Source organism: Malus domestica, chromosome 14, assembly GCF_042453785.1.
Source record: "Malus domestica chromosome 14, GDT2T_hap1".
Lineage (NCBI taxonomy): Eukaryota > Viridiplantae > Streptophyta > Magnoliopsida > Rosales > Rosaceae > Malus > Malus domestica.
Genome location: NC_091674.1, coordinates 22958414 through 22980222, shown reverse-complemented (window position 1 = coordinate 22980222; position 21809 = coordinate 22958414). Strand labels below are relative to the sequence as shown.

At 35.7% G+C, this 21809-nt stretch overlaps 2 protein-coding genes and 1 long non-coding RNA gene across 4 annotated transcripts; 2 read left to right on the top strand and 1 right to left on the bottom strand.

Annotated features, from left to right (window-relative positions):
* The first annotated feature begins 651 nt into the window (after positions 1–651).
* On the top strand, positions 652–2297 carry LOC103454865 (uncharacterized). Of its 2 annotated transcripts, none has more exons than XR_011575374.1 (4): positions 652–1168; positions 1529–1661; positions 1878–1906; positions 2026–2297. It is a non-coding gene; the product is annotated as an uncharacterized lncRNA (long non-coding RNA). The 2 variants fall into 2 exon arrangements; XR_011575375.1 differs by having other exon boundaries at positions 929–1168; positions 2013–2297.
* A 3661-nt stretch (positions 2298–5958) lies between these two features.
* Positions 5959–8161, bottom strand: LOC103454863 (probable receptor-like protein kinase At4g10390). Its single transcript, XM_008394457.4, has 2 exons — positions 7326–8161; positions 5959–6779 (listed from the first exon to the last, which is right to left on the bottom strand). Exons 1-2 carry the CDS (start codon positions 8056–8058, stop codon positions 6064–6066), a joined length of 1449 nt encoding a protein of 482 aa, XP_008392679.3. The 5' UTR covers positions 8059–8161; the 3' UTR covers positions 5959–6063.
* A 9752-nt stretch (positions 8162–17913) lies between these two features.
* On the top strand, positions 17914–21514 carry LOC103454936 (uncharacterized). Its single transcript, XM_070811806.1, has 4 exons — positions 17914–18385; positions 18438–19043; positions 19295–19664; positions 21388–21514. The coding sequence occupies exons 1-4, from the start codon at positions 17914–17916 to the stop codon at positions 21512–21514; spliced, it is 1575 nt and encodes a 524-aa protein (XP_070667907.1).
* Positions 21515–21809: the final 295 nt, after the last annotated feature.

Here is a 21809-nt window from a genome sequence, read left to right as displayed (position 1 = left end):
TACGATGAACGAATGTAATTGGAAAATCTCTGGGATCCTCTCTCATAGTCTTATCCCTTTAATTTTGATTGAAATACAACTTAAAATCACATTATTCGGTTATTTATATCTTCCCTTTTTCTTTGCGTTAGGAGTTTTGTTGGTAGGTCAACTATATGATGAATTGTAATACCTAAACATCTGTTTTTACGAGTCTTAATTTAGCTACTAATGAGTTGTGGGCTCGATTTAGACAACTAGAGTGTGCATGGGATTACCTTTTAGTTGCAATTACCTCATCTTATTAGGGTTACGGAAAAAAACACCCCAATGGATGTAAGATTGAATTCATGATCTTTAGTCCTAACATTTTCTCTCTCCTCTCCCCATACAAATTTTAGAAAAACTTGTGTAATGGGATTTGGGTCACATAACTCTCATAAAATTAAAACATAAGACTCGTGTATTGTTCTCTCAGACCTTATATTGGTCTCGTAAGTGTGATGACTCTCCTAAAACGACAATCCTACTAAAGTTTATCACGACTTTAGGAGCTCATGTTATTAGATTATTCACTTAATTATTCTTGTTCTTTTTCCAATGAAAGAGGACCGAAGCTTCCCTCGGCTTTAGGAGCTCATGTTATGTTAGATTATTAACTCAATTATTCTTGTTCCTTTTTCTGTCAAGGGAGGCCGGGCTAGTCCGAATGGACACTAACAACAACCCTCTTCTTGTAGTCAGTACAGTCAATACAAATTAATATATATTAAAACCCAAACTCCTGGTTAGTATCCGTGGACAGTGGAGTGGCGAAAACACCCTCCAAAATTTTTTCCCTCAACGTTTTCCTCCATCTTTTCAACAGTGCAAGGACGATTCTGCCCTTGGTAACCACGCGTCTGTCATCGGTGGTTCTTCTGCTCCGTTTCTTCCCTGCCTTTTGTTTGGGTTCCCTTCTCCCTCCTCGCCTCACTCTTCTCTGCACCAAGCAGCTCGATTTAGGGCTTCACCATTTCTCTTCGAATCAAGGTCTCTATTTCTCTCCCTATTTTCCCAATCTAGGTTTCCCTCTCTCTGTGTAAAAACCCTAGATTTCGCCACTGCCGGAGAGTCGAAGCTCGGCCCTTCGAGCCTCAATCCGCCTTGCCGATTACCTACTCTCGGCGCCTCCACCTAAACCCCTCTCGTAAATTTCCCAACTTTTCCCCCAATTCTTTGTTCTCTCTATTTCTGCGCTTTCGAAAGGTTTTAGATTTTCGCCTTCTTAAGCTTATGTTTCTGAAAAGACCTTGATTTTGTGTTTAATTTGGGTTGTTGCGTCGTGAATTTTGAATTTTATGTTTAATTTGGGTTTTTACATTGTGAATTTTGAATCTTTAGCCTGATTATTCTGTAATTAATTTTAATTTTGTGGGTTTGAGTAAATTCCGCACCTTTTCTTTTCGTTCTTTAATTTTTGAGTTCGATCTGTTAAATATGTGTGATTAGTGGGTTTTTCCGATCTGTTAAAGATTGAGACTTTTGTTCTACCAAATTTGAGTTGCAGCAGAAGGAAGCTAGGAGGTGCAGCAACTGGAAGTCGGATTTCACTCCCGTGGCTGCAATTAGATCAAGTTTTGGCTGATTTGATCTGAGCACGCACAGATTGTTTTTGACTCCTACCCTCCCAGAAACTTGAGGTACAAAAATTTCAAATTTTTTTGTGTTTTTTTTTATATTTATTTTCAGTGTTAATTTCTGATTAAATTATTATTTTTGATAAACCCATTTAGAATCTGATCTGGGTTTTGCCTGGATTCCATAGTAAAAACCTTGAAACTTGAAGGTATAAAAATGTAAGTGATTTATTTATTTTCAGTGTTACTCTCTGATTAATATTATTCTGGGTTTTGCAGAAATGTTATTCTTGCTGAAGACCTGCCATGTAAGTGATTTAATTTTTGCTTTTCGAATTTCTACTTTTCATGCATAATTATGAATATGTAGATGATTTGTGGGTAATTTTTTTTTACTTAATCTCCAATTCAAAGTGGGTGATTGCAGATTGATTGATCTGTACAAGCTTGCAATTAAGGCCCTTGGCCTAGTCTCACCTCCTCCCCATGAACAATAAGGGATGAAGTTTCAGGGTTCCATGCCCCGTGGATGCAATATTGAAGAAACCTTGCAGTGCATTTTGCAATCATTTGAACATAATAAGACATTAATTAATATCGTGTTCACATAAACCCACGGGGAATGTCATTGTTAACTGTTAACAATTTAAAGTGCTTGTACAAATTTTTAGTGATAAACAAAGCTTTATCTCGTACTAATTAGAAGAACATGCAAACAACGTAACAGATCGATCTAACTGCACTGTTTGTCAACGATGAACATGCATGTCCCTTCTTTCAAGCAACTAAAGCTTTTTACGAAATCTAGAATTCTGTGGTTGTCACGTGCAACACCAGAAGAGGGATCATGGGCTGTAAGCAGGACGTGGAGTGTTTTGGAATGCATTTTACATTATACAAGACAATCATTTCTAGCATATTTAAATTATGGTGCTGCTGGAACGTCATCTTCACTCTTCATAAGAAGCAAAGAAATCAAATGCACTTTTGCGAGGACCCGGATGACAGTTGCCATTAGAGCTGCTCCTGAAACTCCGCCGAGAAGCGACCCTTTGCTTAAATAAAAAATAACACCAGTGCTTAAAAACGTAACAACGTAAAGAAAACAAACAACAAGCATGTATTTTTCGAGCATCTCTCTGTAATTTTGCAGAAGAAATTAAGAGCTTAAAGGCAAATGAGCCGCCGCCGAGGAGGCCGTAGACTGCAGAGATAGCCGGAGCCATCTCCGCCAGCTAATTAAGAAGTGCACAAGAATCGACGACTGCATTTTAGGTTCGGATTTGAAGCTTGTGTTGCTGACTGCCAATTTGCCCGCAGCGTAATCGTAGCGAAAGGGATCCGGGTTGGAAAATGCGGGAGAGTTGAATGTGGGAATTCTGCGACGGTGTTCGTACAAACAATTTCAAGGTAGCTGGGAGGACAGGGAGACTGGGGAACGGGGGGCAAAGAAGGGGGGGCGCCAATTTCACTTGGGGTTTGACAGAAAGCCCAAAATTTGGTGCGAAGAGGGAATTCCCGGTTGATAGTTTGATTTACAAGAATGACTTACACAGATCGTATAACATTATTAGATTAAGAAATGAGAGACTTACATAGATCGTGTAATATTATTAGATCAAGAAGTTACGTGGCATAAACTCGTTCCATGTAAGTTATTTTTTTGATTAAATTATTGGTAGTCTCATTAACATAATAAAACGAATATAACGGTGTTGGGATTTATATCATTTTCTGCAACGAAAATGATAAAAAGTGTTGTCGAAAACTTTCAAGTGAGTATAATTTGTTTTATTACAATTAGTACTCTAAGATGTAGAAAGATCTGAATCCGAGATACAATATGTTCAAATAAAGGATTCTATCCAAAATCATTTATATGTTAAAGTGTATAGTATGTCAGAATGTGAAATAATAATGTAAAACTTTAACCAAAGTATAAAATTCAAAGACGACTTTATTGATAAGATTGAAACTTAAGTCTCTGTTTTTCACTTTTATATATCACCAATATATTTTTTTCCATCATTGATTTTGTTAGTGTTGACCCTAAAAGTTACAAAGTTTACTTGTTGCGCATGCCAAGTAATGAGTTATTTACGTTCTTCTTGTGAATGCGGGTGTGCAACTCCCAACAGAGCTTGGTTAGGTGAGTAGAATAGATGTGGTGGTGATGTTGAATGTGTTGCTGACTTTTGCACTTGAGCGACTATGGCTAAGGAAGGAACACCTCTCAACCTAGGTTCTAGGAACTTGAAGACAAGGTTGCTTAGTTCATTGCAAAGTTTAGGATCTCCTGCACCAAGTTTGGCTGCCTCAATTATATTTGTGAGAATATAGGTACGTCGAATCAATATCAAGCTATAGGGGCAAAGATCCTCAAAGGAGATGAACGTTTTAATGGTGAACGTGGTTCAGCCATCTGAATGCCAATCTGCAAAATGCATATGAGAGTAACTAATCATAGACCACTTCACTTCTTTGGGAAGCTAATGAAGTGACCTCTTACGACAAAGGAATCGAAGACTCTTTGTTAGCTGAGACTTGGATAGATAATCAACCGAACTAGAAGTAGTGTTGTTCCACCAAAATGAAGGTACTCTCGGAGCAATTAGTTCTATGGCTCCAGTGATGTTCCAACAAATTGAATATGATGTTGGTTACTAACCCAATATTTTCAAACAAATTGAATATGTGATGACGGAAGTGTTAGGATAATTAGTACTTTTCTCAAGGTTGTGTGAAGGTTTCACATATAGCGAGGGTTTTTGCATAGATTGTTTGGGTTGTTTATTGAGTTGAAAGGGCTTTTCATGTTGCAAAACCTCTTCTATTTATAAGGATGGCCTTCATGATAAATAAGTCTGGCGAATGAAAGTCTTGATGGAACTATGTCACTCAGCACTTACCTGAATATTCTTTCTTTATCCCATTTAATTAATCCATTGCCGAGCGAAACTCATCTTCATCTAGTCTTATTTTATTCCAACTAGGATTCTAAACTTGACCCCATTATGTATTTACTTCATTCTTATCTGATCAAGAATAAATTATGATCCTTTGGATAATTCGTATTTAATCACGACTTTATTCTGACCATTAACAATTGCAATTTGCCCAGGACTCAACCGAGCCATATCTAATTTGAATCCTCACACACTCGTATTTACATAAGGACTTGATCGAAACAACCCTTTATTGGGCTAAAAGCCCAGTGGCCTAAAGGATCTTTATTGGGCTGAGGATTGTAATTTTCCAGTTTGGATTAACCCATTCTCAACCCAAACTGTTATTTAAGGCTTAAACAATTTTTTGCAATTTTTTGTTTTCATGCATCTCAATCCCTTTTGGGTGCGTTTGGTACGCAGACGGAACGGAACGGGACGGGACGGAACGGAACGGAACGGGACGGGACGGGACGGAACGAAGGTGTAATTTTTGAAAAAGACATGGGGTATATTTGTCTTAAAATGGTAAAACATTGCGTTCCACAAACGTGGAACAAACCCGTTCCAGGGGGGAGGTGGAACGCAAAAACACTCAAAATCTGTCCCGTGGAACAGCCCGTTCCACCCATTTTTGGCGCACCAAACGCGGGACGGAACGCCTCGTCCCGTTCCGTCCCGTCCCGTCCCACGTACCAAACGCACCCTTTATGTTATAGAAAAAAAAATTGGTCACTCAATATTCTATGAGTTGAGAGTTATCATGGCCTAAAATTCGAAATCGATAACGTGGTCTTAAATTCAAATTTTATGACACAATGATTTTTAATTTAATGGAAAATGAAAATGCAAATTATAAAGTGATTTTCGAGAATATAAACACGTGAACTTTAAAGATAATGAGATAGTGTATAATCTTGTGGAGGCTGGATGTTGCTCACACTGGACGTCACATGAATGTTGCTCATATAATTTTACAATTATTTTTTTGGCACACAAAGCTGACGCTTTCGAATAGAAGTAAATCCAACAATTGTCTGTTAGACTAACATGTATTAAAGAGTATGTTGCTACGTGTGCGTTAAAAGCATCCTCAAAAGACTTTACAAATGTTGTTCTACAAATACAAGTTTGGTTACCTAAGTGACACTTTGTTCTACAAATCAGTAGCATTTTTATTCTGATTTCAAACAATAGAGTATACAACTTCAACTAGAATATGATTTTGACTCCAGCCCCTTCCAACCCTTGTTCATTTCAATTCTCCTAATTTAATTCCTTTCATTCCAATTACGAATCATCGAACAAGTTATCAAGGATTTGTAGAGTTTTGATGAAGATGTTTTGAATATGGTTACTTGTTATTTTGTGTGTAATTTCCTCTTTGTTGCTAAAACTTTTTGACACAGTACAAATTTACATCAAAATCATTATTAAACCAGCATTCTTTTACATCTCTTCTATACAATCAATTCACCAAGGTCGTCCAAATCAACGGCTGAGATCAATCAAGCAATCAACTAGCAAGCATACGATTTCTTTGTCATGTCATCAGACACTGACTGTAGTAACGAAACAGACGAAACTTTGTCCCGAAAGGTCTCCAATACTTGAGTAGCCGAAGGCCTCAGTGTCGGTGACTGACGCAAGCACATTGCTGAAATACCAAGCATGGTCTTGGCCTCTTCGACGTCAAACCCTGCCGCGCCCAACCGCGGGTCCACCAACTCGGCCACCTCCGCTGCGTCACAACCGCCGTACCTCAACCTGGGCCCCACCAACGTCGTCAAGAACTGCCCTTTTTCGGAGCAAAATGCCTCCATTCCGGTCACGAGCTCCAAGATCAAAACGCCGAAGCTGTATACGTCGTTTTTCTTCGAAGCGATTCCTGTTCGGAGGTAGTGCGGGTCGGTGTAGCCCGGGGAGCCCATCATCGTCAAGACGTGATTTCTCATCAACGACGGCGGTTGGACCGTCGAGGAAAACCCCATCTTCGCCGACCCGAAATCGCAGAGCTTGCAGTTGAGATTTTCGTCGAGCAAGATATTTGAGGCTTTGATGTCCATGTGAACGATTTGGAGGGCGCATTTCTCGTGGAGGTATTCTAATGCTTGTGCGATTTGGAAGGCGATTGCCATTCGGTTCTTCCACGGCATCGCTGGGGTGGCGTCTCCGCCGTGGAGCTTCTCTTGGAGATTTCCGTAGACGACGTACTCGAAAACCAGAGCACCCTCCTCTGTTTCACATAACAAAATACAAAACATTATTATTTGAATAAATTGGACTGAACCCACAAAGAAAATAAGAATAAATCACAAATTAATATCAAGAAAATTGTACTCTACTACGACCCAACTACATCTGACACAAAAAAGTTTAAGTGTTGCTGAGTGGCAGAAACACTAGATGCTTCTTTAACAAGCAAGTTTTCTCAAGAAGTAATCACTAAGATTTTTAATAAAAATTACACATTTTAGCAAAGTGACTCTGAGATTGCTTCTCTAGAAAACATTCTCACTTCTAAGCAATTTTGCTGGGAGTAATTTATTATAAACACGTTGAAATTTTATTAAAAACCAACTGCTTAATGAAAATACAATTCATGGTTTATGAGGAGCATCGGAGCATCTGATACGTGCTTCTTCATAAAATGTTTTTACAAGTCAGAAACTTTATTTTGTTTATTTTGTTTTTTTTTAGTGGAATACGGTCGGAAACAAGTTTGACTATCAAGAACCATGTTAAGCACAATCCTAAACATGTCCTTAATTTATGGACTGACCTTGGTTGTCGGAGTAGCCAAGAAGCTTGACGATGTGGTGGTGCTCAAGGCGGAGGAGAATATCGAGTTCTTGCTTAAAAACCCGGCTCAGCCGCTCGCTGCCGTTGTGGACCTTAATCGCACAGAACCTATCACCGGAATTAGGGTCCGGGTTTCGCGCCAAGTACACATTGCTGAACCCTCCAGTTCCAATCACCTTGGAGAAGCCATCAGTAGATCTCTCTATCCAATCCCACCTTAATTTCTTCACGCTGAACTCCCCACTTTCTTCATTATGGTCCTCCTTTTCGACATCGATTCGATTTTGCTTGCGTTTTGATCTGAATCCGAAGCATCTGATTACCACCATGACTGAAACAATGAGGAAGGCAGCGGCGGCGGAGATTGTGAGAGATGTGATGAGGGTTTTGGAAGTGTCAACGTGGGAAGATGGTTTTAAAGGGGAGGTTGACGGTGGGTTGGTGGAGGACAGAGAGGAAGAGAAGGAGAGAGAAAGGAGGGTGGTGGTGGTGGTTGGGATGGAGCGAGAAGCCTCGGAGAAAGTAGAGAGTGAGGAAAACAAAAGTATGGAGGTGAAGAAGTAGGAGTAACAGCAGACAAAACTGTAAGCGTGTGGTCTTTCGGTAACAACTTCATCTTCTTCTTTGAGGTGAGATTTGGCCATGGAAGGAGGCACAATCTGACAGGGGTGATCTCGATCCAGACATAAAAGAAACAAATGGGCAAGCTTCATTCCTACTTTCCCACATATGGAATTGAAAAAGGAAAAGGAAAAAGAGCGTGTATTTAGATCTCGCACCAATCAAAATCAAGATCTTAGTCTTTTTTTATTTATTGATTTCATAAATTGAAAAGCAACAGAAATATTTTAAGAAGGTTTTAATGAAAAGCCCGTAATACTGTTCACTTTAACGAAAAATCATATTTTTACACTAAAAGGTCAAACCTGGTACTATTTAATTTACCTTATATTTTCTCCTTATCATTAAAACTCAAAGTTTTCAAGCCCTTCTCATTAGTTTTCTTATATTTTAATGGGTTGAGAAAATAACCCGGTACAGTAAGTGTCATAATATAATTAATTGAATTTTCATTTTTAATTTTTAATAAATTGTATTATTACACTTAATGTACAAAATCGTGTTCAAAACACACTAAAAATCTCTCCTAATTTTCCCATTTCCTTACCAACAACATTTAGATAACTACAATAGGATTTTTTTTTTCCGGCCAAATTTCATCTAAACTATTGGCCGAAGAAAAAATTATTTAACAAGTGATGAATTGCCTGATCTATAAAATATTCCTGTTTAACTTTGCATCCTGAGTTTAAACCCCTCTTCCTTCTCTCAATTTAATATTTAGACAGTGATTGAAAGATAATTTATCACCTCTGTTATTCAAAGACATTACTTCTTGACAGCTATATGACCTGCGGATTGTTTATTTTGAATAAAGGATAATATCTACCCTGAATGAGTGGGAGAGTCAGTTCAGCTTCACAATGAACTAACAATATAACTAGCGTACTTAGGATATGAATTATGTTAAACTAAAAAAATAAAGTAAGAATAGTAAGTTGTAAAAACGATGTGGAATTTGTCACTTGTACGCACAAAGTGTTTGAATTTTTTTCTTTTTTAAAAAGGAGAAAAAAAATTGGATAAGTTGATGGTTTCACCATGACAGTCTACCGTTTCAGAGATAGGTAAAGACTCATAGAGGCATTTCAATCTCTTTCTGGCTAACATCGTGCGAGTCATAGAGGCATTTTAGCCTTCCTATCCACCCACAAAAGCATTTCAATCTCTCATTGACTACTATCGTGTGATTCATTAACATTAAGAATCGAACATGGACATGTCGTGTGAAATACGGGTTTAGAATTCATTTCCAACTACTGAACCATCCTATGATGATGTTTGAATTTTTTTTTTTTAAATCCAATTATTGTTAGCAATATTGTTGAAGGGGTATGATATCCACACACTTTTTTTTTTACTTCTCACACACCCTTCTAATTTTCGGCCGTCGAATCAGATGAATTGAAGAAAATCAACGAATAGAAATTAACAAAAAATGTGTGAAAAGTAAAATAAGGTATGTGGATAGCACACCTTCTATAGTCGTTTCTTTTCTTTTCTTATCAGAATTTAATAATGTGGTCCAGTCAAAATAGTACGATTGTTACTTGCCAGTTCCCTTGCCGTGTGCACAAGGTATTGTTTTGCGAAGGCTTTATGTCATCCTAGTCATTTTGCACATTTCAAAGCCATCATTTAATTCCAACCACCAGAATACTCTCATTTAATTCACCAAAAAAAACTATAATTTTAGGAGAGGGATCCTCTTCGGACCTTTCCTTCTAATCCATCAAGTCCAAGAATTCAGATTGTTGAAATGTAATTCAACAACTACAAACAGTGATTCAATTTAAAAGTTATAATAACTTTAACCGTTGGATCAAATTTCAACAATCCAGATTCCTAAACTTCGTGGATTAAGAGAAAGGGATCCGAACATGATCTCTTTCCATAATTTTATTTTAGAGAGCTATAAGACTCCAGTGTTCTATTTTGTCATGCACATTATCATCTCACTCACCATAAAAAGCTAAAAATTTGAAATGTTATTTTGTCATCAACTATTATTTTTAAAATAACCTCTAATATTCTATTTCCCCAACCACTACTATGTTTAAAAAATTGAAATGCTATTTCTCAAACAAATCAACTAGCAAATGAATGACTCGTCAAATGCTCTTTGGCTGTGTAATTATGCACTCTAATAATGACTATCAATATCCAATTATCATCAATTGCTACCTTCTGACTCTTTAACATGATATAAAATATCGATGTTATCGGAAATATCGGTAGTCCAAAAACATGGAAATTTCAATGGAAATATCGAGATATTATCGATATCGATAAAAATTGAATAAAAACCAAGGAAATTGTAAGAAAAACTTAGAAATTTTTATTGAAACTTTGGAGAATGTTTATTTAGTCAATTATCTATTAGTTTATAAAAAAACATTAGAAGGAAATGCATTACATGATGAATTTAACTGATTTCAGTTGATTATACAGCGAACTGGCAAACACTGTGAGTGTAGAAAATATGTAGTAATTAATGAAAAAAAGATTAAACACACCATAATCATTTATATATAATGATTTACTACAATATTTTACACTTTATACATTGCATGGTAAGATATATGAGTGATTTAGTACCACATAAAGTTCATATGAGGTTCAAAATTTTCACTATCTTCATCATCTCTATGTGTAGAGTAAGTTTATTGTGAAGAGTATTCATCAAATGATAAATCCCAAAATAGTTTTGCATGTAATTGTTAACATGCCACTTATATAAATATAAATATTTTAGCATATTATCACTAAAACATAAGTGATATATGGTGGTTACGGTGTTGGATGAGTAAAATGGGATGGTTCAAATCCCCTTTGTGTTTTTTTCCCCTTTTTTTCTTTTTTTTTTCCTTCCTTTACATCGATATTTTCAATATTTTTGATATTTTAACGATATTACACCTATATTTTGACAAAATATTGCTGAAGTGTCATCGAAATTATCGACATCGATATTTTCCGATATTATCGTCGATATTGTCGATATTTGTACGATATGTCCATGGATGTGTTCCGAAATATCCTCGATATTTCGTCGATATTATCTATATTTCAAACTATGCTCTTTAATTAGAAATGGCATCTACACTATTCCGGTCCAAAATTCTTCTATGTTCATCTTTTATGTATTTTTTGCAAATTCGGCTTATATATTATTATTATTATTATTATTATATATCTTTTAAGGTTTTTATTGGTTATTTTACAAATGGACAAACTTGTAATTAAAAATTTAACTAAAAAGTGGGTGGAGAGGTATAACACTGGGATGAGAATAATAATACTCTTATTTTATTATCTGTAAAATGTCTTCAAATTTATTAGTTGCATGTATTTATATTGAGTGATATGATCCACATACATTTTTTTCCCTTTTACACACCGTTTCAATTTCTGGTCGTTTCTTTTCTTTTCATATCAACAGGAAGACTCTTCATGGACTCTTTGTTACAGTTGGACGTCAATTCATGTGCCAACATTATAAAACATTATATAAAAAACATGAGGTAATAGAGAGTCTATAAAAAACCTCACTTTGAGAGTTCTTCAGCATTTCTCAAATAGATAACTTGTCATCATATACAACTTTGCTTTCACTAATTATTAAGGTCTAGGATCAAAAGGTCTAGGAAAATAAGATAAAACACACACTAATACAAAATTAAATCAAAACAAACTTTTATATCACATTAGGTAAAAAGTAGCTTCATCATGGATTATCTTCAAATTGTTTCAAAAGTTAGGGTATAATTTAAATTAATTATCACATTAAAAAAAACAAATAATGTCACGTGTTTTTTTTTTTCTTTTCAATTATTCATACACGTTGCAGGCTGAATAAAGTTATTGAATGATAATTACAGCGAAATTTGAATAATTTAGTCAATATGAATCAACCATAACAAGTGGGGACTTCTTTCTCATAAGAAAATAGCATGAACCCAATAACGTAAAGCCAAGAGTATTTGACATTCTTGTGGCACATCATCCACCGCATTTTGTAAGCGAAAGAACGATAAATAGATGTTTACTTGTTTGTGTGTTCACTAGCATCTGTCCTGTGTCACTTATTCATATGTAACAAGAGAAAAGTTAAAGGAGATTTTCTTTAAGATTGGATTTTTTGTTATCTCATGTTTTTTACACGATGTTTTATAGTATTGGCATAATAACTAATGTTAAAGGGAGTTTTAATAAAACCCTCCCGATACTGTTCATTTTTAACGAAAAACCACATTTTTACCTTTTTTCTGATACTATTCACTACACATTTATTTGTCATTTTCATTAAAACTAAATTTTTTTTTTTTTTTTTTTTACTTTTCGTTAGTTTTCCTAATGTTTTTAAATTGTAAGGTGACAGAGAGTTCATTAAAAGTTTCATTTAAAAAAAGTTTCCTTAGCATTTAACATGTAACAATTTTTTATAGGATGGATAGTATATTTTTTTAAGGGTGGTAATTGTTTGTTGGAGGGTGACACTATTAAAATTAAAGTAAGTGTGTTAGAGAATTTCTTGTGCTAGACACAGGCGACCATGCATTAACCTAAATATACTTTATCAACGATGTACAACCAGACATACGTACGTGTATAAATTTCAGAAACAGTTGATCATGTTTGTTTGATATGAGTCAAACATTCAACCACGCACCAAATATGCTTATGCCCTATGAGTTGTGTTAAAGTTAGTTAGTTGCTCATACGGTCTAACTTAATTTACATATCATCGATGATAAACAGTCTTTCACACATGCGTGACAACTTTTGGTATGATTCACACGTTCGATTGCTCATGCCGTCGAACTTAATCCTCGCAACCCTTTTTCCACTTCCTTCTATATTTTATATTTTTAATTGAATGTGGCCTACAACCAGTGCATACTCATTGGTGACTCGGCTCTTCTTGGAAAGAGATTTTTTTAATGTGAACGAAACACACGAAATGGTACACCACATGTCACTATAAATGGTAGGATGTGTGTGTTAAAAATTAATAATTTAAAAAATAAAATTTCTCACCACTTATATAAAAATAAGTAGTTTACCACTTGTGTTCCGATCATAAAAAAATTTTTCTTCTTCTTGGAAATCTTCTTCAAAACATTGCTACTATTAATTATATTATCAGATGACCCGTGCAGAAATTAAATACGTACCAACTGCATTACTATTATTTTTTTCTTCACGTCCATTCCGATTTGCTAATTAGATGAACCTGGTACACAAAAATCACAATTAGTCGGACTAATTATTTTTGGGTTTAAATTACATGATGCTGCAGGCACGGCGTCGTTTTCATGATGTGTAGCTATCGGTTACATCCCGACACCAATATATTTATGAAAGTATGCAGACATTTTGTCTTGTGATAGTTAGAGGTTGTGATATATTTATTTAGTGTTTATGTCATATGTTTCCTAATCCTCTTAAGCATGTTATATTATAAATTTTAGGGTTTGATGGTGATCACGTAACCACGAACTAAAGCAACTTCCCACCCCATTCCTTGATTGTTAGAGGAGGGGGACATGAATACTTAGATAAATAATTTACTTTTATTTATTTATTAAGACAATGAGATAAGATTATCAATACGTAGATGAAATGAATTGTACAAGTCTAAGGGTCTGTTTAATAATTATCTCGTTTTTAATTATTTATTTATTTATTAAATTGGAGACTATTTGGTTTTTAGTTTAAAAAAATGAAAATGAAAACTGAAAACTAAAACCCAAATGAGCCGTTTGGTAACTATTAGTATTTCAATTTTTTTTTTCACTTTTTTAAAAACTGAAAACCCTTTTGGTAACTACTTTCAGTTTTTTTATTATTTTTTATTTTTTTTAACTTGAAACTAAAAAGTGAAAACTACTTTCTTGAGTTTTGACAATTTGGTTTTTAGTTTTTAGTTTTTATTTTTATTTTTTGAAAACTGAAAATAGTTACCAAACTTGTTTTCAGTTAAAAAAAAACTAAAAACCAAAAACAAAACAAAATAAAAAATAAAAAAACAATATGGTTATCAAACAACCCATAATTTATTAAATTTTAAGTTGCCGAAGTTCTTTTTCAAAACAAAGAAAGGATCGAGAGATAAAAAATTTATGGTTGATTGCTAATCCATTGTGAGACTTAACCCATTCTTGAACCCCTTAGTGTAGATATCGTATGGTAAAAAAAAAATTATAATTTAAAGGCAAGTTATAAAGAGATTAATGACAAGTTATGAAGGAGTGGACCATAAATGTTATCTGGAGGGGATTAGAAACCCCTCCATATGCATTATGTAGGATTTATCTTATGGGATAAATAGATATCAAAGGATATTCCACCCACATGAGGATATTAACCTCCTAATTATCTATGTGATAATTAGATGAAAATCAAGAGATATTCATATTAAAATATACTTGGGATTTTCATGGGCTTTTCAGTCTTTGTACACTCTTCCCAATGACTATACAAGGAGGCTTTGGAGAAGGGAGAAAAAATAAGAAACACAAGTTTTTCCACAGTTCAAATATTCTAGTTAGGTCTTTAGAGCTATCACTTTCGGCTTTAGGTCTTAAGAGGCGAAAACTAGGGGGCAACTCGACATACCGTAGTCAACCCGATGACCTACGAGGTTCTAGATGTGCACGGAGGGTCAGAGCAGTTGTTCGTGTTTGTAGGAGCTTGTTGAGATTCAAGTTTCCGTATAAAAGTTACACACGTCCTTTCAAATTTATTTATAGTCTTCCAATAGTGGTATCAGAGCCATTCACACACTACTCGCATGAAAGCATGAGATACATATGAATATGCCATGTATGAAAACCTTGAAAGCATGAGATATATATACATATGAATATGCCATGGAACCGACCCAACACCGAATCGAACCAAAGGCCCGTTGACCCGACCTAGTTGACTCAGTTGACCCAGAGACGTTAACCGTTGACTTTCGATCAATGTTTGACCATTGACTTTGACCCGTCAACGTTGACTTTTTGTTGACTTTTGCAGGTTTCGATCGTGACCTTTCCTAGGCTAATTTCGACGTCCTACATCGTTTTTTACGTCTGTTTTTCGAAATTCATTCATTTGAGTAGAGTTTTATTAATTGTACCCTTTATGTGCTTAAGTGTGATTATTAGCAGCCATTCCGTTTTTCCTTTTTCGTATGGCTCTTCGACGACGAAGTATCTGTGAGTGGACCCCTTCTAAAATGCATGTTTTAATAGTAGAAATACATACATGAAAAGCATGATTTAATGGTTACATTTTATGAAACTTTTTATAAGTAAATTAGATTTACATTATATGATTATCATGCTTACTGAGAATATTTTGGAATACCATATTTTATCGAATTTATGTTCTTTGTAGTATATATGATGGATGACTATATACTATTTAGGAACATGTTTTTACACTTCTTTGTAGTATATATTATGGATGACTATATGCTATGAAGATGTTTTTGAGATATATGTTTATGTTGGAAAGGTTATATTCAATGATTTTTGTGCTTATCTAGTGGTCACATATATGCCTTCAGGCAGTTCCTGTAGGAGCCTACGGACGGTGATACTTATATATGCCTTCGGGTGGGTGTTGTAGGAGCCTACGGGCGATAGATACTTATATGCCTTTGGGTGGGTGCTATAGGAGCCTATGGGCGATTGATATTTGAAGAATTTCTGTAGGAAAGCCTTCAGACGAATGAAGAGTTCTATGTGCCTTTGGGCGATACTGATACCACTATTTAGCACACTATATACGATATATGTTTTATGAATGGTTTTATAGCATGCTAGGGTTTTCGGAAAAACTATCACATATTATGCTATTAGCTTTCATAAAACTTTGGGGGTTAGTACGTTATTGAATAAATGTTTCAGCATTATATATATATATATATATATATATATATATTAACTTGGTCCACTCATGTTTGTTTTGCGCCCCCTTAGGACATAGGCACGAGGCTTACAATCCAAGTTACGCCCCTACCAATGATATTGTGCTATCATCTCTGCTTTGACATCTATTGTAATAGCACCTCTCTATTTTACCTTCCGCTTGTACTCTAGATTAGTTATATGCTCTGAACATGTCATGCATTATCATTAGATTCATTATTGGCAGTTGAATATTATTATTGTATTTTGTAAAACTTATATTTGAATATTACTTTGCATATATGCATGTTTCACATGTTCTTGGCATATGCATTCATTAAATGGCTTATGTCACCCTTAGGTGTCGGCCAACACGTGGCCATCCCGATGTCCCTTGGACATCGAGATCGGGGCGTCTCAGATTAGGTCCCTCCTAGACTCATGGGATGCCCTTAAACAGATCATGACGCACAATGATCAGATTAAGAACTTTCATGACATTTCGCGTCATGTTAAACTAGAAGGTGAACGTCGAGTGGCGACCCAGAGTACTGCCTTTTTGACTCAAGGTGGGTCCAAAAAGGGTAACCAGTTCAAAGGAAAGGGTAAGACCAAGTATGAGAAGAAGGATGCAAAGCTTGCTCCTAATTCTAATAAGATCAAGGCCCAGAGAGGTAAACGTGGCAAGAAAGACGAATCTAAGTCAACCAGTGGCGAAGCCACGTGAGGGTGAGGAGTGGCGGCTGCCACTCCCTTCGCCAGAAAAACAAGACTGGAGCGCTGGTTTTGCCCCTCCCATGCCAGAAAACCCACTGGTTTTGCTGCTCTGTTGCTTTGGTGGTCTGTCTGGTTGGTTCTGCTCTGTAGGCAGCAGAGCTGACTTAATTTTTTTTTAAACAACTAGGCCAAAACGACGTCGTTTTGGTCCAGGTAAAAAAATGAAAAGGCGCCGTTTTGATAAGTCGGAAGAAAAAAAATTTCATATAAGGGGACCGCGTGTCCCCCATTCATTCAATCTCTCTGTGTCATTTTGCCCTTTACTTCCTCCAATCAGAGCAGTAGCAAAGTAGTCGCTGCTCCCCTTTTCAAAGCAGAAAATGGAACGGAATGAAGGAACTGATCAGCACAGCAGCACCGTTTGGCCTTTTTTGCTGCGCCAGCTCCACTACAATCTACAGTCTACAGGGTAGCCTTTCAAACCCACTATTTAGGTAAATTTTTTAATTCCTAAATTTATAATCCCTAACCCTAATTAATTATTTAAAATGAATTTTGTTTAATTGGTATAGAATCATATAGTAAAGCACTAAATGCACTAATATGGTTATTGATTATTGATATGAAATTATGAAATTATTTTTTAGGCTAAAAATTAAAATTTGAATTCTCGATTAATGATTAATTAATTGAATTATTACATAATGTATTATGTATACAATTATTCATATGATTAGTTGAATTGAATTTTTATTTATCGAATAATTTGTATGCTTATTGGTATTGATTAATTGAATTGTTGGTTGGATTGGTTATTATGCATACTATAGTATAGTCTGCTCTAGGATTAAGAGTCTAAGAATTTTTTTTTTCTTTCTTTTTTACAGTTACGTAATGGAATGATACTATAAGAAATAATGCTTAAATCCTCTTTCAAACATTTTGGGTAGTCCTTCTCCTTCAAATATTCTGAGTAGTCCTCCTCCTCCTTCAAATATTCTAAGAAGTCCTCCTTCGAATATTCCTAGTAGGTCACAACAAAGTGAGGCCACTGAGTTGGATGAAATATTGGCTAATCTTCCTGCAGACCCTGGACATAGACGTCGAATGCTTGATTATCCACCTAATTATCGTGAAGCAATTCGTAGACACTATCTCCAAAATGATCATTGTCAACCTAGAGACCACATCATGCCAAGAAAAGTTAGTGACAAAAGATGTTTTATCATCGGTTTGTTTAATAAGTTTAAGTGGTTGGAGTATTGTATATCAAAAAATGATGCATTTTGCAGTTATTGCTATCTCTTCAAATGTGATTTCGATCAAATGGGTAGCACTGGAAGTGATGTCTTCACTGAGAAAGGGTTTACAAATTGGAAGAAAGGACCCCAAAATCTTCGAGTCCATGAGGGAGATGTTGGAAGTCTTCATAATAAAGTTATACAACAAGCTAGCGATTTGATGGCACAAAAACAACACATTGAAACATTTGTGAGTAAGCAAACCGATGAAGCTCGCATTAATTATCATACTTTATTGAATGCCTCACTTGAGTGTACAAGATGGTTGTTGGGACAAGGTTTGCCTTTTCGTGGCCACGATGAATTGTTCAAATCAAGCAATGGAGGTAATTATTTGGAGCTTATGCAATTTCTTTCCAAGCATAATGAACAAGTTAGAAAACTTGTGTTTGAGAATGCTCCCAAGAATCTTAAGTATACTTCTTCCGATATTCAAAAAGATCTTGTCCGTGCTTGTGCCATTGAAACTATAGATGCAATCACTAAAGATATGGAAGGTGCATTTTTTTTCTCTTTTGGTTGATGGATCACGTGATTCTTCAACTAAAGAGCAAGTGGCGGTGGTATTGTGTTATGTGAACAAAAAAGGAGAAGCAATTGAAAAGTTTTTGGGTGTGCAACATGTCACCTTTACAACTAGTAGCTCGCTTGAAGAGGCTATTGAGAGATTCTTTGCTACAACAAATTTGAGTATATCCAAGTTACGAGGACAAGGCTATGATGGAGCTAGTAATATGAAGGGTGAGCTAAATGGCCTTAAAACAAAGATTTTGAACAAGTATCCTCAAGCATTTTATGTTCATTATTTTGCACACCAACTTCAACTAGCTCTTGTAGCCGTTGCAAAGGGAATTGAGGGTGTCGTCATTTTCTTCAACAATGCTAGTATCTTGGTCAATACTATTGGATCATCGTGTAAGTGTCGTGATGCATTTAGAGAGAAACAACTAGAACAAAATAAGAAAGCTCTTGATGTTGGTGATCTTGAAATGGGTAGAGGGTTAAATCAAAAGAGTAGTCTCATGTGTCCTTGTGATATACGTTGGAACTCACATTATGGTACTATAGTGAGTATTATTGTCATGTTTGAAGCTGTGGTGGAGGTGCTTGAATGGATTAAAGATGATACCAACCAAGACAATTTCGGAAAAGCAAGTAACTTATTCCATGACATACAAACTTTTGATTTTTTGTTTCACCTTTTTTTTATAAGACTTATATTGGGAATTACAAATGAGTTATCACAAGTATTACAAAAGAAAGATCAAGATATTGTGAATGCGATGGCGTTAGTAAAGTATGCAAGCAAAGACTACAATCCTTGAGAGATGATGATTTTGGGGACTTGCTTGATGATGTACAAAAGTTTTATGAAAAACATGATATTGTTGTTACTAACATGGAAGATTTGCATTTCATACCCGGAAAATCAAGGTGTAAAGCTCTAAGATTCACAAACTTTCATTACTATCGTGTGGATCTCTATTTTCAAGTCCTTGATACGCAATTAAAGGAATTGAATGATCGCTTTGATGAGGTAAACACCGAAGTGCTTCTTTGTATGGCATGTTTGAGTCCGGTGAATAATTTTGCATCTTTTGACAAAGCAAAAATTGTTCGTCTAGCCCAATTTTATCCTCAAGATTTTGATCATATGGACCTCATAAATCTTCCCATTCAACTTCACAATTACATTCACAATATGAAGATGCATAGTGAGTTTTCATCATTGAGAGGAATTGGTGATCTTGCAAAGGAGTTGGTGAAGACCGGAAGGTGTGCAAGCTATATGTTAGTGTATAAGCCTCTTACATTGGCTTTGGTGTTACCGGTTGCAACCGCTTCGGTGGAGAGAGCTTTTTCTGCTATGAAGATTGTGAAAACACCATTATGTAACAAAATGGGAGATCAATGGTTGAGTGATAGCATGTTTGTTTACATTGAGAGAGATGTATTTGCTTTTATTGATAATGAGCCTATTATGCGACGTTTTTATGATATGAAACCTCGCCGGCAACAATTGTAATTTGTTTGTATTGATAAATTATGGAAGACCTTATTATATAAAGGGATTTGGTTGTTGCTATTCTTTTGAACCTTACAATCTTTTAACTTCACCCCTCCCCCCGTCAATTCCTGGCATCGCCACTGAAGTCAACGTGCTTTAACTGTAAAAAAAAGGAACACTTCACTCGTAATTTCACTGAGCCGAATATAAAGGTAATCCCTAACCCTAAATATGTCATTGTTTGTGTATGTTCACATAAACATGTTGCTCACATTTCCGACAATTGGATTGTAGACACAAGAGCAACCAAGCATGTGACGTGAGATAAAAGAGGATTCGAAAATTATCAACGTTTTCCATCAAAGTCACATTGGGTGTACGTGGGTGAAAGAAGTCATACATAAGCTTTGGGAGTTGGTTCATATCGACTACAACTAAGCATTAGGTGTCAACTACTTCTGCATAATGTCTTGCATGCCCCTATAATGCAATTTAATTTACTTTCAATTACTGCACTTTTATATGAAGGATATTGTTTTTACTTAAGCCCATCTAGACTTGTGATCTATTTGGATCAAGTTGAAATTGGATATGGTTCAATAAAGAACGATTTTGTTTGCTTGGATTTGATTGATTCTTGTTATTCTACTTGTTTAGTAACATTTATTAAACATGTTAATTCTGAAGCATGGCATGCTAGACTAGGGCATATAGGTCAAGATAGAATGACAAGATTAGTTTGAGAATGCCTGTTGAGGTCACTCACTAATGTAAATCTACATGTATGTGAGCCTTGTTTAGTTGGCAAAGCAGTTAGAAAGCCTTTTGTAAAGGCTATTCGAGCTACTCAACCGTTAGAGTTAATCCACTCTGACATCTATGGACCAATGAGTGTGAAGGCCCGTCATGGCACCTTTTATTTTCTGACTTTGATTAACGATTACACGCGATATGGTTATGTGTACTTGATTGCTCATCGCTATGAAGCTTTAGATTATTTTAAATGTTTCATAGCTGAGGTTGAGAATAAAAAAGGGAAGACTGTAAAAGCTCTTCGCACTGATCGTGGATGCGAGTATTGTCTGACCAATTTAAGGTTTTTTTGTGAAAGTAAGGGGATAAGCAGATAACTTTTTATTCCTTACACGCCACAACAAAATGGTGTTACTGAAAGAAGAAACAAAACTTTATTAGACATGGGTAGGTCTATGATGGCGCAGGCAAATCTCCCCATATCTTTCTGGGGTGATGCATTATTGATTGCGACGTATATACTTAACCGTGTGTCTTCAAAGATGTTTCCCTCAACCTCATACGAACTTTGGAATGATGTAAAACCCAATCTAGGTAATTTGCGTCCTTAGGGTTGCGTTGGATTTGTTCATAATCAATCACATAAGTTTGGAAATGTGGGTCCTACAGCAAATAAACATATCTTTATAAGATATTGTGAAAACTCGAAAGATTATGTGATGTATGGTGAACATTTAGATGGATTGATTCGCGTGATGTCGAATTCGTAGAGAATGACTGCCTAAAACTTGGCGACACTATAAAAAACCTTGATTTCCATGAGTTGGAGAAAGATGAAAAACTTATAACATCTTCAAGCGAATGAGGGGAATTAATTTCCAATATGATGGTCGTTGAATATGATGTAGGATGACTTGATCCGAGTATGAGTACACAATCCATTGGAAGTAATGTATCTAGAAACACTCAAGAGAATACACCCGATGATGGGAGCGTACCCTCTGAAATTCAAGGTCACACAGTTCGAAGAAGCAAGAGGGGCCACATTCCCAAACATCATTTTAAGGTTGATAGGGATGCCTACATTTGCATACCTTTAGAGGAAGACAAACCTTCTTCTTACAAAGAAGCGTTGTCTTCAATAGCCAAAGAAAAGTGGA